The sequence below is a fragment of the Erinaceus europaeus genome, chromosome 6 (assembly GCF_950295315.1).
Source record: "Erinaceus europaeus chromosome 6, mEriEur2.1, whole genome shotgun sequence".
Lineage (NCBI taxonomy): Eukaryota > Metazoa > Chordata > Mammalia > Eulipotyphla > Erinaceidae > Erinaceus > Erinaceus europaeus.
The window spans coordinates 54,706,466-54,725,150 of NC_080167.1; the positions used below are offsets into that span (position 1 = coordinate 54,706,466).

Genomic DNA, 18,685 nt, shown 5'->3' on the forward strand with positions numbered 1-18,685 from the left:
GCTTGCGCCGCCGCAAAGAGACAGCAGAGTTCTGTTTGGTGATTAGTTTGTCTTAGTTTGTGAATCGTTGTTCCTGAATAAAGAAATACAGCTGCCCTGCCCAGCCGTTGTCTCCGCGTCTCTGTTCACCACCGTGAAGCCAGCCCGGCCCGGCAAGAGCCTCCGAATTTTAACAACAAGTTTTCTTCCTCAGAAAGTAGGCTTAAAACTGCTTAAAATATCTGAGGCAAAAATAAGTGATTTCTTTTTGTTTCTCAAAAAAGTTAATCTTTAAAATAACAAAATAACAAAATGAATACATAAAGATTTTAAAATTATGGTAATTTATAGGAATTCTAAGTTATTAAATTTCAGACCCAAGAGCAAAGAATTAAGAATTTGAAACAGATGCCACGTCTTTTCAATAACGTATCTGTGTCTATGTTACAATAGAGCTAGCCATGAGATTGAATTAGCCACCCAAAACATAGAAGGAAGTCCAGCAACCCAGAGTGATTCTGTTATTAGCTTGTGTGGCTATAAGGTTGGCATCATACTGGGAGGCAAGACAATTGATAGTTATCCTTGGTTCAGCTTAAGTCATGACACAAATCATATAGAGTAGTTTTATCTTCAAATGTCTGGCTCTTTCATAAAATGAGAAAGGTTGAATGACCTGTCCATTTGGAACTATAAAGTCAACAAGACAACTATCCTTACATAATTCAGTTAGATGAATCCACAGTTGAAGGACTGGCATTCAGAGAACCAGAACTCATCAGATTATAACAGAAAAGTCTAAAAGGGTTATGTGACCCCTATGTTTAATACACAACCAACAACATTCAGTTCAAGAAGAGAGAATAAATATAGAGATTAAACTCAGCATCTGGGGAAATATCTCAGCTGGTAGGGTACAATCAATCCTCAGGGCTACATGTACCAGAATGGTTCTCTGGTGCCCATCCCCTCTCCCCACTGTACTCCTTCTCTCTCCTTCATTCTCTCTCTACCTTTTCCTCTCTCTGTCTCATGTGAAATTCATGTAATAAACAAATCTTTTTTGTTAGTCAGCAGTTCAGATAACTGAGTTTTTCTCTTATTAGGTAATATGTCACAGAAAATTTTCATGAGAGATCAGCTCATATTTTTAAAACACAAGAACTAAGATAGGTAAAATAAAATAAAAAAGAATTATTAACTCAAAGTCATTTGAAAAGCAAATTCTCTCCCCTTTCTTTCCCTATCTGAAACTGTTTTAAAATAACAAAAACATTGGTCTAGAAGTGGTGGTATCACACATTTGTGAATAGTTAATACCAAAAAAGAAGAAGGAGGAGGAGGAGGAAGAAGAGTAAGAGGAGGAGGAGGGAGAGGAGGAAGAGAAGAAGGAAGGAAGGGAGGAAGGGAGGAAGGGAGGAAGGAAGGAAGGAAGGAAGGGAGGAAGGAAGCAAGAAATGTTAACTCAGAAGTTAAGGAACAGTATTGTATCACTGGAGAAAGATCTATAGGCAGGGATATTGTGCCAGTGTTTAAACAATGCAATGTACCAATAAAGACACTGAAATATAGTAAGAATCAGAGAGTTTGAAAGGCAGGGCAGTCTAGACAGAGGCTGAGCTGACATGGAGCATGAAGTCATATAGTTAACATTGAATACAACTCGGTAGATAAGATTTGAAATGAGGTTTAGAAGATAAGTGAATCCCATGTTGGTCTGATGCATTTTATAGCAAAGCTTATACTCTGAAGCATTAGAGAACAGTCGCTAGAAAGACAAGAGCCAGTTCCTATCATTAAATATGGCAGAAGTAATGACATGGTGGAGGATGTGTTGCTTTTTGAGATGCATAAGCATGCTGCATGGCAAGACAAATAGAAGGTGATGTGACAACATATTAACAGTGGAAAATGGTGTCATGTGGAGCTAACAAGGGAAAGGAGCCTTTTCAATCTGACAACTGACTCAAAACACTATTATAAACTTCTTCATTAAAAAAGTATGTGTGGCTCTGAGCTATCATTACATGTGAATTGTAACCAGAAAATATATAAAGGGTATAAGTAGGAAGGAAATAACAGCTCAGAAAAATGAACATGGTCTGGTATAATAAAAAAAAGTCACAAACAACAATAAGCTTTGCTTGTTTCCAAGAAATTGATGTGCAAACCAAATGTCTGGAATATAATAATGCTCGGTAAATGCTGACTGAATGAAGACAAAAGTTAAGCTCACGAAACACGAACTCAAAACCACAGATACTGTTTCTGAATAAATGCTTCAGAAGACAGCTGAAAACTGGGTTGGATAAACCTAGTTTGGCTGCTCAGTTCTATGATTTCCTCAAATAATATTAACCTACCTGCCTATTCATTTATAGTATTTATCTCCCTTCACAAAACAATATCATAAAATGGTATTATTTTAGTCTTGGTACTAAATAATCATAAAATGGTACTATTTTCTTTTACTAAATTTCATGTAGTAAAAGAAAAAATAGCACACATGATATGGTATGTAAGTTTATTATAGCACTGGATTTTTTCCACAATGCTGAAATGAAAATAAAAGCAGCACACTGGATGTTGGTTCAGAAATTTAAAATATGGAGTGGGATCCAACATAATGGAATCTTTCTCCATATATCCAACACAAGAAATTCTTTTTAAGGAAATTTAATCTAATCCAACCTGAGGGAAAATTGGAGACTTAATAAAATTGCTACCAGGTAGTTGTTATCTGTAAGAAAGCAATCAGACACAAAGCACTTGTTCTACGAGTATTCTGAAAGATATCCCTTTGCTTGAGTCTTAAAATAAAATGTTCATTTACATAGTTCAATAGAACTGTTTTCTGTCACTAATTTCTCAATAAATGTGTGACTGATTATTCAACTGCTCAGTATTAAAGTCCAAACTATGAAATAGGAGGACATCTAAAGAAATCAAATGCCATTAGCAGGGCCAAAAGAAAGTAGAAAGCAAAATTGAATATGAGTGTTTTGGTGGGAAAGTGAAAGTATAAAGGCAATTAAGCTGTCACTTGTGTACCTACTAGTTTTCTGTAATTGATTATACAAATGAATACAGTTCTTTTAAGTTAGAAAACGATTCAAGAAAGCTAATGTAGTAATTACCATGCAAGTTACCTGGAGACTCTAAGACTAATTACTGAAACTCAAAGATCTGCTAAGTTAAAACCTGCTTACCAGAAGTTTCCAAAGCTCCACAAAGAAACTCTCGGGGGTGAAAGTTAAGGAAGTGGGAAAAGATAAAGGGTGTTTCATATCATATTTAAGTCTAAGAAGCATGGTATTATTCTCAAATATCTGAGTGTCTGCTCAAGCATATGATTATGCATCAGTTTCTAACAATGAGAGACAGAGAATGGGAAGTCAGTCAATCTCCTCTCAAACTAAAATCCAGGTATATTTTTCACAAATTACTCTGGTTATTACGTGTATTGACTTGTGCTGGAGAAAGAATTAGTGATCTTAAACGTAGAAGAAAGACAGTTTGGTGCTCTACATAAATAAAATTAGAAAACAAGGAAATAAATGGGGTAAGGCAACTTTGACTCTAGTTTACATGCCTCTTTAAACCCTTATACATTGTTAGTGGGAATGTAATTGGGCACCATCATTATAGAAAGCCTATAGAGATTCTGAAGTTGAAAAAAAACTGAAAATAAAAATATTTTTAAAAAGAAAGAAAAATATTTAAGCCCTTTCTGGGGAGGAGTGTCCTAGACTCCTCAAAGCTCTGATGAAAATTAGAGATCTTTGGTCCAGAAACACAAACTACCACAGATGTTTCCAAGTAAAGACTGAGAGAAGCTACATACATGCAAAGCTCAGGCTACAAATTGATGGACTCATAAGTGTCAAATGAGGAAAAGCTTAGGAATCTGTAAGATGACAAACACTGGTAACTGGGGGGGAGACAAATGAAAAGACAAAACTATATTTCCTACATTAGCTAGCTCTCAACTGCAATTATCTTACCTCTCAGGAGAAGAGTCCATTTTCTCCTAATATTTACACTTATCCCAGGCCAACAAAAACACATGCATCTTTTGTCTCAATGTCAGCTCCAACAGTCTGTCTAACATGTATTTATCATCCTGAAAGCAATTTCCCTTTAACATCTTTTCATTTGTCAACAGCATCATTATAATTCCAATCAACTATCACAAGATTCCTCATTAGCCTTTGAGCCTATTTTTTCTTCTCTTTCAATTAGAAAATTAGAAACCAGTCAATAAGCAACCAGTTCCTGACAATACTTCACTCATCTATCTTACAGAACTTTATCATCTATAAATATATAGTGGACACTGGCAATACAAAGTTAAATAAAAGGAGGCCGCATGGAGGTATACTCTGTTAAGTACACATATTACTATGTGCAAGGACCAGTTTCGAGGCTCTGCTCCCCACCTGCTGGGGGGACATTTCACAAGCAATTAAACAGGTCTGCAAGTGTCTACCTTTCTCTCTCCATCTCTATCTCCCTCTCCCTTCTTAATTTCTCTCTATTCTATCAAATGAAAGAAAAACAAAAAGGAAAAACAAATAAGTAAAATACACCATGATCCACAGATTTCACAGTTAAGTCCCTCCCTTGATATTTTCATAGCTACCATTAAACTTTAAACCTTCATTACTCCACAGCTACCTTTCTATGATCAATCCTTAAGGAATTAGATCAATTTTCTTCAGTCCATTCACTCCTACATGGATTCCAATTCATATAATGTCTTGCTGACTCAACAAGTTTCCTGGAATAATATGTCCATCATGTAATTCCCTTGTTAGGAATATCTGTCTTGGGTTCCTTGTATCTAAACAAAGTCTGTGATTTTACTTTGATCACTAGAATCCAGAGATTCCCATCCACCTATAAGTAGTCACTTTATATCAACTACCCTTTAGTACAAATTCACTACTCAGTGAAGCTAGTCCTGAAATGTACTCATGTTTATTCCTGGTCCATTGCTACTGTGTTAGTTTCTCCATCCTTTCCTCTTCTCACAATTACAGTTCAAATCCTTCACCTTTCCTCAAAGCATTCCAAAAATCTATATCCCACAATTAGTGTGCATAGATATGTTATAGCATTTTGCAATAAATAGTTTGTACAATACATTGTATTTATAGTTTAATATTTTGTCCTTCCAAACTTCCACACCTTCCAAATTGGTGATAACTTCTCTGGGTAAAGGGTAGAGCTACAGTGACCTTGTCATGGCGAGTTGGCTCGCCACCAGAAAACAAATATTACGACAAATAACTCGACAAATTTCATCAGAGAACAACTGAGATATCTGGTAAAGAAAGGAACATTACTATCTAAAAGCTGATGATTACCCCTAGAAAGGTAGAACAGGAGGAGGGAGAGAAGGACTCAGTAAGAAACTGGTTTGCTGGCAGGTACCATATTTGCATTTGATTGAATTGGCCTGGTGGATTTAAATGGCCCACACAGAACCACTCAGTCATAGGGTGGCTTAAGAAAGCGAGTTCCGGACTACTGTTTAGGGCTATAAAAGCCACGGGCACTTGAGTGAACACAGGGAGCCATCCAGGGTTTACCAGAGAACTGAACTCTCTAGCCTTATAGCAATAGGGAAGCCAACTAAACTCTAAGGTGTCCCAACTACTATAGAGACTCTGATGAATGGGACCAGACCATCCTGCAAGTGTTCAAGTGACTTTGACCTCAAAGCAGAATTCCTACTTTTAGAAAAAAAATCTGAGAAGAGATGTAGGTATGGGACCCCCCTCTCCACTTACCCTTCATCCCCCACCAACTAGGGCTCTGTTTAAGGGATGTCAGGTGCCATAATGCACTTCTTCAAAACTCCTCCCTTCTCCACAGCACTGCAACTCACAAAACAGAATGGACAACCACCTGCTGGCCAACAACAGAAGCCAAAACTGATGGGTGAAACTAGGAAAATGCTAGTTCTGCAACACCAAGGTGACAGCCAAAAACTTAATGATGCAAATCCAGAAGACCTATCATCAGAGAAGAAAAATTAAGGAATACATTGTCAGGAAATTTGAAGAAGTACAAACCTCTCAATTGAATATAGAAAAATGGATTAAGAAAGAAATCCATGACTTCAAAGAGTAACTTGATAGGAAAATGTAAAATGTAAAAAAAGGGTGTGAAAGACACTTTGGATACATTCCAGTCTCAAATAGCAAGTCAAGGAAGTAGACTTACCCATGTGAATGACTCTCAGCAGACAAGCTGGCCACACTCTTTGACTTTGAAGTAGTAGAAAAAAAAAGCTAAAGGAAAAATGAATCCACTCTTCAAGAGATTGAAGAATCCATTAGAAAAGAAAAATATCAGAATTATAGGGGTCTCAAAAGAAGAGTTAAGGAAGGGAACAGAAGCTATATTCAATAGGGCACCAAAGTAAAAACCCTGCGGTGAGGGGTAGACATGCAGCTTCCTGGGACAGTGGGGTGTGGGAATGGGTGGGAGGGATGGGTCACTGTCTTTTGGTGGTGGGAATGGTGTTTATGTACACTCCTAGTAAATTGTAGTCATATAAATCACTAGATAATTAATATGAGAGGGGGAAAATTAATGGTATATCTCGAAGTTTTTAAAACAAAGACTGAGTCTTTTTAATATATAGGATGTGTATTTGATGTGCGGACTCTCTCAAAAGCCTAGACCAAGTAGATCAGAAGCAACCAATAGCACAGCTTTATACAAGATACTGGGTACTGTACAGCAAACCCTAACAAAAGGACTTTTCAGAGTTAACCCAATTACCAAATGATGTGATGATAACATTAACTATCGATTGTCTTTTTGAACCCTAAGACAGCAGGAATCTCACATCTCCACTATAGAGCCTCTACTTACCCCAGTCCTTGAACCTTTGGATAGGGCCCACTTTCCCGTATGCCTCTCCCAATCCATATCAAATAATATTGCATCTGCCGATCGCAACCTAATCAATACAACGATTGCCACCTCAACATGCTTCAGCTCAGACTGTGTCCAGAGACTTCACGTGTGGAATGACAACCCTTCAGCTTCATTACTCGGGTGAGACCTTTCCTAACATAGTATTCTTTAATTACATCCCAGGTGGTTCACTTTCTAACAAAGACCCAAAACCTAAATATACACCAGTTTCTGTGAGAGAGAGCTTATGTTCACACGTATCCATAAACTACTGCAAAATATATACCTGAAAGCAGAAGTACACTAGAGTTTGCAGCGAGTACCCCCCTAACACTCCCTCTCCACTATTCCAAGCTTTGGGTCCATGATTGTTCAACAATTTGTTTGGCTTCGTATGTTAACTCTCTTTTCAGTCACCAGGTTCCAGATGCCATCAGGATGCCGGCCAGGCTTCCCTGGACTGAAGACCCCACCAATGTGTCCTGGAGCTCCGCTTCCCCAGAGACCCACCCTACTAGGGAAAGAGAGAGGCAGACTGGGAGTATGGACCGACCAGTCAACGCCCATGTTCAGCGGGGAAGCAATTACAGAAGCCAGACCTTTTACCTTCTGCAACCCTCAATGACCCTGGGTCCATGCTCCCAGAGGGATAGAGAATGGGAAAGCTAACAGGGGAGGGAGTGGGATATGGAGATTGGGTGGTGGGAATTGTATGGAGTTGTACCCCTCCTACCCTATGGATTTGTTAATTTATCCTTTCTTAGATAAAAAATAAATTAAAAAAAAGAAAAAGAAAAGAAAAAAGAAGCTATATTTAAATAAATAATAATGTAAAATTTTCCAAGTCTGGGGTATGGCCAGTATGTAGATGTTCAGGAAGCGGACAGTACTCCAAAATTCCTAGACCCAAATTGAGCTACACTAAGACATATCATGGTGAAATTACTGAACATCAAGGACAAAGAAAAAATTTTACAACCTGCATGGAAAAGGAGAAAGTGACTTATAAAAGCAGCATAGTCAGATTCACATATATTCACAGTTTTAAAAGATAACAACTGCCAGTCATATATACTTTACCCTGTAAGAATGGCATTCAAATATAAAGGAGCATCAAGACAGTATTAGATATTCAAATACTAAAGGAGTTTGCCATTACTAGACATGCCTTGCAAAGTTAATGAAGAGTGCCACAAAGAAACAAGAAACTTTTAACTCTGAGCAGAGCAAAGCACAGTAAAACAGGAACACAAGTCAGAGAAATATGAGATGACTTTAATGTATGAAAGGGGAGAAAGAAGTGAATAGTGCTGTTCAAGCAAAGAACAGTGAGAAAAGAATATTTTTAAAAAGAATCAGATGTACTTATATATAAATTATCTACATAATACTTTTGTGTATAGCACATTCACATGCATATTTCTCTTTAAATGATGCCATTTTCTCTCTAGTACTTTAAAAAAATTTTAATAGTTTTATTTTAATTATCATTGGATAGAGACTGAGAGAAACTGAGAGGGGAAGAGAAGACAGAAAGAAAAGAGAGAGAGAGAGAGCCTGGGCGGTAGCACACTAGGTTATGCGCACATGGTGCAAAGCTCAAGGACTGGTGTAAGGATCCTGGTTTGAGCCCCTGGCTCCCCACCAGCAGTGGAGGTCACTTCACAAGTGGTGAAGCAGGTCTGCAGGTGTCTATCTTCCTCTCCCGTTCTCTGTCTTCCCCATCTCTCTCAATTTCTCTCAGTCCTATCCAACAACAACAACAAAATGGAAAAAATGGCAACCAGGAGCAGTGGATTCATAGTACAGGCACCAAGCCCCAGGAATAACCCTGGAGGCAGGGGGAGAAGTTGCTTCATCATTCATGAAGCTTTCTCCTGCAGGTAGAGACCAGAGATTTGAATCTGGGTTGTTGTACACTGTAATGTGGGTTTGCCACTGCCTGGCCCCCTCTCTAATAATTTTTAATATTTCCTAAATCTTTTTTTGTTTTTCTCATCCTCCTTATAATATGAAATACCTTGAGATTCTTTAATTTGGTGTGTGTGTCAAGGATTCTTGTTGCTATCATTTATATCTCTTACCAAATAACCTAGATTTTTCTAATGGTAACTATTGATGCTTTCTATGGTATGTGCAATATAAAGAACTAAAACACTTGTTAAAAGAAACAAAAAGCAATCAAACTGTGCTAAGACTTTGTGGTTATCCTGGGGGGGGGCGAGGGGAGATGGGAGTCTGGGGGACACAGAACTATGGTGCTAGGTACAGTATAGAACTATGTCCCTGTAATCTGATGACCTGTAAACCATTACTAAGTCACTAATAAAAATTTTAAAAGTTAGAAATTAGTTTTAAAAGTTAAAAAAAGAAAGCCATTCATTTTTCTAATTTAATTTCAAGTATTCAATCATCTAATACATATTTATTGAGGTGCTATTTAATGCCATGCACTGTAGTAGGTTGAAGGGGTTTATGGATTTGACACAGTAAGCCTTAAGTGAATAATTATTAATAAATAACATTTATTTCCTCTGCCACAAGTGGACTTTTTTAATTAATGTATTAATTTTTTAATTTCTTTATTGGAGGATTAATGTTTTACATTAGACAGTAAATACAATAGTTTGTACATGCATAACATTTCTCAGTTTTCTACATAACAATACAACCCCCACTAGGTCCTCTATCATTCTTTTTGGACACAGTGCACTTTTTAATTTAAGAAAAACTCTTAGAAGTTCTATTATTTTAGATCACATGACCAGAGAAGTCTCATAATTTCCTAACAGTCCCTAGATGCCAAATATTGGGAGTTTCAACAATCAATTTTCAGCTAAATATAGAATATATTCACTTATATTTTTAAAATATTTATGTAATTTTGTGATTCCTGCTAAAAGAATGTTTTGTCCTTTTTTAAGGTTCATATCCCATGTTTCTTTTGTTTATTATATAATTCTATGCACAATATAAATAGATGTACAGTAGAAAGATGCACAGGTAAGATGGAAAACCATTAGTGACTTGACTTCTACAATAATAGGGTACATTTCTCTAATGCCAGCATTACAAATAATCTAAAAACTTTTCTGGAAAAAACAAATCTGACCAACTGTATTGACAAAAAAAGAGGAGGGGAGGAACAAGGAACTGTTATGATTTAATTGCATTTCTACTGAGGGCTTACATAATTTAGCTCATAAATATGTTCATAACAAGAGCATTACAATATAATAAGTATTCAGGTAAATAAATAAATGTCACAGGTTCTATTCTCTGAAATTACAACAAACAGTAAGTGTCACAGTCCATATGTTTATTTGAATTGCCACTGGGAAATCGTCTTAGTAACTGACGCACTGCTATACCATAATGACGCTAAGGAAATATGGCCTGTCTGCATACTCTCTGTCTATACAGATTCTACACATCATAATTTGCAGCAGTAACTCTTAGGCAATTTTGGAATGACAGAGACTACTGCTTTTCAATCAAAATCAAAGAATTCAAGAATCTTTAAAGAATTCTTTTTTTTTTTTTTAACTTAGTCTGACATTGTACATGAAAACTTATCACACTAATTTAAAGCTCAGGATATGACTGTGTTTTTTTTTCCAGAGAGGATTTATTTTTGTTTTTATAGAGGGAATTTAGACCAAGGGCAGATGTAAATCTAACTGAGATATTATTCAAATTTGGGCTTCAGTGTTTCAGAAGATTGGTCTTTTTCTAGGGATTGCTATGGACTCTCACCTTTCTTCTCAGACATATGTTTGCTTTTTATATTAGATAAATTCACTATGAGAAAAAGCAGCTTCAAATACAGGGTCCATTTCCCTTAGCTTTCAACGTCTTCTGGTTCTTAAATCCTATAAATTCTCCTTGTCTTGGTAACTTGCCAGTACTCTAGAACAGGTGCTTAATATACTTTGTTTTGTTTGTATTGTTCTCAAAAGGCTTGGCCTAAGTCAGCTTTATAGTCAGAAAAAGTAGTCCCTTTACCCATACTTTGATTATTGGTGTTACTGCTCATCCAGACTTTCTAACTAATTATCTCAGATTGATCCTTAGTAGCTCAGTACCTCAAATTTCCCTGTTCCTCTTTTGTCTGTTCTGTAGATATCAAAAAATCTCTCCAAGTCAGACATCTTTCCACTTAATCTCCCTGTGATCATTTAAGTTACAATTGCCCATAAAACCTTCTGTCTGTTCCCCGTCTCTGGGATCTCTGAAATCTAATCTTGAGTAGGATTGCATCTTAATCTGTTTAGGTCTCTATATTGGAACACAATAGACTACTAAATTTATAAACAAACAAAAAAGCCCTTATTTTCATAGTTTTAGAGGCTGAGACATCCAAGACCAAAGTGCCAGGAGATTCAGGGTCTGATGAGAATCCCCTCCCTGGTTCTTAAATAGTCATCTAAGTATGTCCTCATGTGGTGAAAGGAAAGAGAGGAGAAGAGAAAAGAGGAGGGGAGGGGAGGGGATTTACCTAAAGTTTCTATTATAATAAGGAAGCACAACGTTTAACATAAACTTTTTAAAAACTTGATGCTTATTTGGGAGTTACTCTCTGCCCTGATCCAGCTTTCTAGTCCTGTTCTCATCTCTGACACCATGTTTCCGGACAATACTTTTAGCCCACCTGCCAAGTTAGTTATCAGGTTCAGGCAAAAAATATATACTTCCTAGCTTCTTCCAGCATCAAGATCCTTGGTTCCATCTACCCTATTCTTCTCTTTAGGTTCCTGATTATTAAACAATTTACCCTGCTTTATATCTTGCCACTTTTCAGTCACCAAGTAGCAAATGCTACCATGACACCATCAGATGACCTCACCAATGTGTCCTAGAACCTCATCTCCCCTGAGCCCTATCCCACTAGGGAAAGATAGGAACAGGCTGGGGGGTTTAGATCAACTTGCCAATGCCCATATCCAGTGGAAAAGCAATTACAGAAGCCAGACCTACCACCTTCTGCACCCCATAAAGAATTTTGACCCATACCCCGAGAAGGATAAAGAATAGGGAACCTTTCAATGGAGGGTATAGGATACAGAACTTTGGTGATAAGGATTGTGTGGAATTGTACCCCTGTTATCCTATAACCCTGTTAATCATTATTAAATCATTAATTAAAAAAAACTTGATGCTTAAAGTTAACCTTGACAATATGTACCAACAATTTCCAGGCTGTGGTATAATATAATAACATAATTTGGCACAGGACAAAAGCCATAGGGTGCACACCAAAGAATCAAAATGTGGTCCAAAAACATCAGAGCAATGTAGAGCAGACAGACACAGACAGCTGGCTTAGCTGCTAGATAGGAGCAAATATTAGGGGAGGGATGCATGGATCCATGTATCCCAGAAGCATATTGTTTTAACACAGTTGATTTCTGTCTGGTGGGCTTCAAGTTATCCAAGCTCAGAAAGACAGTTCTATAATCATCAACTGAGAGTCTGGTCTTGTCAGGTTGACAGTTCCTCCCAGGTTATTACCTGAAGCAACTCAAATTTCTAAATGTTTATGTGTGGGGGGAGGTAATAAGAAAAACTAGGAGAATATACAGAAAAGAAAATATCACACCTTCTGTTCTAAAGTGGTGGAATGAGGGTTGCTTTTCCCCTTCTCTACTTTCACCCTAGTGTTACTATGTTTTATTTATTTTTCATTGTCACCAAGGTTATAGCTAGGGCTTGGTGCTGCTGGTGACCATGTTTTGTTCTCTCTCTCTTCTTTTTAATTGGATAGAGACAGAGAGAAATTGAGAGGGAAAGGAGTATAGAGAAGGAGACACCTGAAACATTATTTCACCACTCATGAGGCTTCCGCCTGAAGGTGGAGACAAGGGACTTGAACCTAGGTTCTTTCTCTTAGCAATATGTGCATTCTACTAGTGTACCAATTGTGCTCAGCCCTCATTGTTGTGCTTTATTTGCAAAGCAAACAAATGTCAAATACAAATGGTACAAAACAGCAGTAGTGTCCTCCAGAATATAAAAAAAAATGTAAACTCTATTTTTACATTTAGGAATTTTACATTCAACTTAAGGTTTTTTTTTCTTTCTTTCTTTTTATGTTCTTGCATCATTTCATTGCTCCTGGGCCCCTATTTAATTCAAATTAAGAAACACAGAAAAAGGAACAGAGATCTAGACATCCCTGCACCAGAACTGCCCCTACAGCTAGTATTCTCACGTAGTACTTAGGCTCAAACCTGGACCATGGCTATGGCAAGGGAGGTAGACTACCTAGTGAACTATTCCTCTAGCCCTGAACTTGTGATTTATGTGTGTGAATTTTTTATACTTTTGTAAAATTACAGGATTCCAGGAATATAGTTTCACTTCCACATATGTTAATGTGTAAGTTACCACAACCTTGACCAAAGTTTAGTGCCTTCACTCTACTCCCTGATAACCACTGCTTGGGATTTTTATAATGATTTCCAGTAACAGAGTTATAAACACAGATTTTTATATAAACAATGGAAATGAATTGCCCTGTGCCTCATGAGACAGTCTTGGAATTAAATCATCCTGATTGACAGTTTTGTCTTTTCTACTTTTCTCTTTAATAGCATGTTGCTTATTTTCCCCATAAAGCAAACATGCAAGAACAAATTTTAACTTCACAATATTTATGAAAAAATGTTTACCTAAAAAGTTCATATTCTTCTGCTTGTTGTTTCCATGGACAGCTCTGTATATTTGTGATAATCTGAAGATAGTCATTCTCTGAATACCTAAAAATGAAATGTCAATGCAATTAGAAAAGAAATATAATATACTAAATAAATAAATATGTAAGTTTTCAGAAGAATATTGAAAAATACTCATTTTAGTCTTCTAAATTTTTTTCTGAAATAAGGTTACATAGAAATAAACAAATAGAGGGTTGGGCGGCAGCACATTGGATTAAGCACATGGGGCACAAAATGCAAAAACTGCCATAAGGATCCGGGTTGGACCCCCCCCAGGTCCCCATATGCAGGGGGTGTCACTTCACAGGCAATGAAGCAGGTCTGCAGGTGTCTTTCTCTCCCCCTCTGTCTTCTCCTCCTCTATTTCTCTCTGTTCTATCCGATAAGAATAACAACAACAATGGTAACAAAGTGGGGGAAATGGCCTCCAGGAGGAATGGATTTGTAGTGTAGGCACCGAGCCCCAGCGATAACCCTGGAGGCAAAAAAGAAAGAAAAAAAAATCGTATTCATTTCAGAACTACTAGGAATATACAATTAACAAGGTATTGTGGTGGTTTAGGAAAGTATTATTACATATATGATAACTAATCTATTATAACCAACTATGACATTACACCAACCCATATTTATATCCTGTAGCCATTCTATCTTAACTTTAATTCATTAACAAGTAAAAAAGAATATGTATGATCTTTTTTAGACTGTAAGTTATATACAGACTTACCTTGGTGAGGGTAGCTACTCTCCTATAAATAACTATCTTAAACTTTAACTCTGATTGGAAAGCAAGTTAAGGCAGATTAATATGGCATAAAAATTGATAGGTATAGTCATACAGTTTGATAAGATTCAAGTTCCAACAGATCTATCTGTCTGTCTGAAATGCCACCAATAAGTATTCATTCCTTTGATCATGGAAATATCCTGTAGTATTTTATATATGTTTGTATTTGTTTATTTTAGATATAGCAGAGAGAAATTAAGAGGGAAAGGGGAGATGTGAAGCAAGGGAGAGAGAGATACCTGTGGCACTATTTCACCACTCATGAAACTTCTCCTTTGCAAGTGGGAACTAGGGACTTGAACTGGGGTCCTCATGTACTATATAATGTGTACACTCAACCAACCAGCTATACCACCACCCAGCCCACAAATACCTTCTAGTATTAATAGCTGTCATTAATTATGAAATTTTCTTCTGAGTTAAAAAAAGAAGAAATCCATAAACTTTCTTTCAATTAATAACTGAGACATCAGTTGCTAGTTATTTTAGGTAGCATTCCACAAAAAAGGGATAAAGATGTATGTTCAGAAAAGGGTAGGAAAGGGAGAAGCAATAAAGAATCTCATTAGGAAAATCATACAACATGATCATACAGCAAAATGCAGATCCTTCAAAGTTTATCTCTGAAAGCAGGTATTTATTACAGGTAGGGAAGAAAATGAACCAAATAATTTCCTTGCCCCTGTAACTTACTTTACTTTTGAATTGCACTCTTTTCAATATTGCGAAGATTCATTAAAAATATTTTGCTGAAAATCAATTACAGGAGTGAGTAAAGAGTTTGAAAGAATTGTAATCAGAGGTACAGGAACAACAGATGAGACTCTGGAAGAAAACACTAACTACCTCAAGGTTATTAGAGAGCTGAAAGCTGAAATAGCTGAGCTAAGAACACAACTAGCTGAATAAGCTAAAACAGTATCAGAACAGGGAAACAAAATAGATGAACTCTAGAAAACAGTAGAGGGCAGAGAGAATAGAATCAATGAGGCTGAAGACAGAATTAGCAAGATCAAGGATGAATTAGAGACAACTAAAAAAGAAGTCAGAGATCTCAAAAAGAGATTAAGAGATGCTGAAAACAACAACAGACACCTATGGGATGACTTCAAAAGAAACAATATATGCATTATTGGCTTACCAGAGGAAGAAAGAGAGGGAGAGGAAGAAAGCATTCTAAAGGCCATAATAGCTGAAAACTTCTCTAGTCTAGACAACATCAAAGACATAAAGATTCAAGAAGCCCAGAGGGTCCCAAACAGAATTAACCCATACTTATAGACACCAAGACACATCATATTTAGAATGGAAAGGAATAAGGATAAAGAAAGGATCCTGAAGGCTGTAAGAGAAAAACAAGGAGTCACCTACAGAGGAAAACCCATAAGATTAGCAGCAGACTTCTCTACAGGCCAGAAGAGAATGTCAAGATATCTATCGAGTGCTCAATGAGAAAGGCTTTCAACCAAGAATACTATATCCTGCTAGACTGTCATTCAGACTAGATGAAGGCATCAAAACCTTCTCAGACAAGCAACAGTTGAAGGAATCAACTATCACCAAGCCTGCCCTGAAAGAAGTTCTGAAAGGTTTTCTATAAACAGTCAGACCATCATAAATAGGACATATATCAAAACACTCTAAAACTCTACAAGAATGGCGTTAAAATATCTTCAATCTTTGATATCAATAAGTGTCAATGGCCTGAATTCACCTATTAAAAGACACAGAGTAGGAAGATGGATCAGAAAACACAACCCAACAATATGTTGTCTACAGGAAACCCACCTAACTCAACAAGACAAACACAGACCCAAAGTGAAAGGATAGAAAATTATCATACAGGCCAATGGCCCACAAAAAAGGGCAGGAACAGCTATTCTCATATCTGACACGGTAGACTTTAAAATAGATAAGATTTTAAAAGATAGGAATGGACACTACTTAATGCTCAGAGGATCAGTCAATCAATAGGACTTAACAATTATTAACATCTATGCACCCAATGAGAAGCCATCTAAATACATCAAACGTCTACTGAAAGAGCTACAGCAATATATTAAGAACAACACAGTCATAGTAGGGGACTTCAACACCCCACTCTCTCAACTTGACAGATCATCCAGGCAGAAAATTAATAAAGACATAAGGAAGCTAAATGAAGAGATAGATAAACTAGAACTATTGGAACTTTTCAGAGTCATTCATTCCAAGAAACTGGAAGACACATTTTACTCAAATCCATATGGGTCATTCTCAAGGATCGACCATATGTTAGGCCACAAAGACAGCATCAGCAAATTCAACAGCAATGAAATCATCCCAAGCATCTTCACAGACCACAGTGGAATGAAACTAACACTTAACAATCAACAAAAGATTAGTAATAGTCCCAAAATGTGGAAGCTCAACAGTACACTCAACGAAGAGGGGAAAAAGAGGAAATCAAGGAAGAAATCAAAATGTTTCGAGACTTCAATGAAAATGAAGACACAAGATATCAAAATATTTGGGACACAGCTAAGGCAGTACTGAGAGGGAAGTTCATAGCTATACAAGCACACATTAGGAAACAAGAAAAAGCACAAATAAACAGCCTGATTGCACATCTTAAAGACCTAGAAGAAGAACAACAAAGGAACCCTAAAGTAACCAGAAGGATAGAAATCACTAAAGTTAGGGCAGAAATAAATAACATTGAGAATAAGAAAACTATACAAAAGATCAACAAAAGTAAATGTTGGTTCTTCGAAAGAGTGAACAAAATCGACAAACCTTTAGCCAGACTCACAAAACAAAAAAGGGAGAAGACCCAAATAAATCAGATACTAAGTGAAAGAGGAGATATCACAACAGACACCACCAGTCCAGGAAATTTCTCCTCCTGACATCAGGTCACCTGACCTCTTCACTCTCCCAAGTTATAATTAAAAAAAAAAAAATCACTAAAAAAAAAAAAAAAGGGTGTCGGGCTGTAGCGCAGCGGGTTAAGCGCAGGTGGCGCAAAGCACAAGGACCTGCATAAGGATCCCGGTTAGAACCCCGGCTCCCCACCTGCAGGGGAGTCGCTTCACAGGCGGTGAAGCAGGTCTGCAGGTGTCTATCTTTCTCTCCTCCTCTCTGTCTTCCCCTCCTCTCTCCATTTCTCTCTGTCCTATCCAACAACGACAACAACAATAATAACTACAACAATAAAACAACAAGGGTAACAAAAGGGAATAAATAAATTAAATAAATATTTATTAAAAAATCACTCTTGCCTTTGTAGCAACTTAACATAAAACATTAAAATTAGCATCCATCACCAATTATAATAAAGGTATAATGTAAAGTATTCATAGTCTAGAAAATAATATTTTGTCTACAGCCATACCACCCTGAATATGCCCAATCTCCTCTGATCTCAGAAAATAATGTTTTAGTGACATATATCACATTATAAATTATAGCTGGTGCCAATTTAATTATTAAAGATGTAAGTTACATGCATGAAAAGAGTTTTGATTTTTACAGTCACTGATACTTAAAACCAAGTCAATACATTATAGCAAACCTATTTACTACCTAAGAATGACTCCAGACCAGTCAAGAGACAACACTCAAGCTACCTATTTCCTGAGGTTGCTGTGTTCAAATAGTCCTTTTGATGTCCAGTCTAGAAATAAAATATTATCACCTGATGCTGTAAAGGGGAAAACTAAACAGTAAGTAACATCGACATCATTTCTTTCTTTTTTTTTTTTTAATTTAAGAAAGGAGACATTAACAAAACCGTAGGATAGGAGGGGTACAACTCCACACAATTCCCACCACCCGGTCTCCACATCCCATCCCCTCCCCTGATAGCTTTCCCTTTCTCTATCCTTCTGGGAGTATGGACCCAGGGTCATTGTGGGTTGCAGAAGGTGGAAGGTCTGGCTTCTGTAATTGCTTCCCCACTGAACATGGGCGTTGACTGGTCGATCCATACTCCCCAGCCTGCCTCTCTCTTTCCCTAGTAGGGTGGGTCTCTCTTTCCCTAGTAGGTGGGAAGCGGGGTCGGCGTCATTTCTTTCTACATGCTTGCCCTTAGATGTTGAAGCTTTTTTTACTTCAGAAAATTAAGATTTCAAAACACTGCCATGATTTGCAAAGTGGAAACATGCTGGGAGTGGAAAACTAAGTGTAATGACATGTACACTACAAATGTGAACTAGTTTGTTAGATACACAGAGCTTTCTAGATGTTTACTGGTTGGGAGTCAAGGGAATGACTCAGGTGAAGCCCTTGG

At 37.1% G+C, this 18,685-nt stretch overlaps 1 protein-coding gene across 1 annotated transcript in view; it reads right to left on the reverse strand.

Annotated features, from left to right (window-relative positions):
* Positions 1–18,685, reverse strand: part of ST8SIA6 (ST8 alpha-N-acetyl-neuraminide alpha-2,8-sialyltransferase 6) — a 157,460-nt gene that overhangs the window by 35,409 nt on the left and 103,366 nt on the right. The window contains exon 4 of the mRNA XM_007526225.2: positions 13,584–13,670. Within this exon, the coding sequence (XP_007526287.1) occupies positions 13,584–13,670 (87 nt within the window). The remainder of the gene's footprint in view (positions 1–13,583; positions 13,671–18,685) is intronic.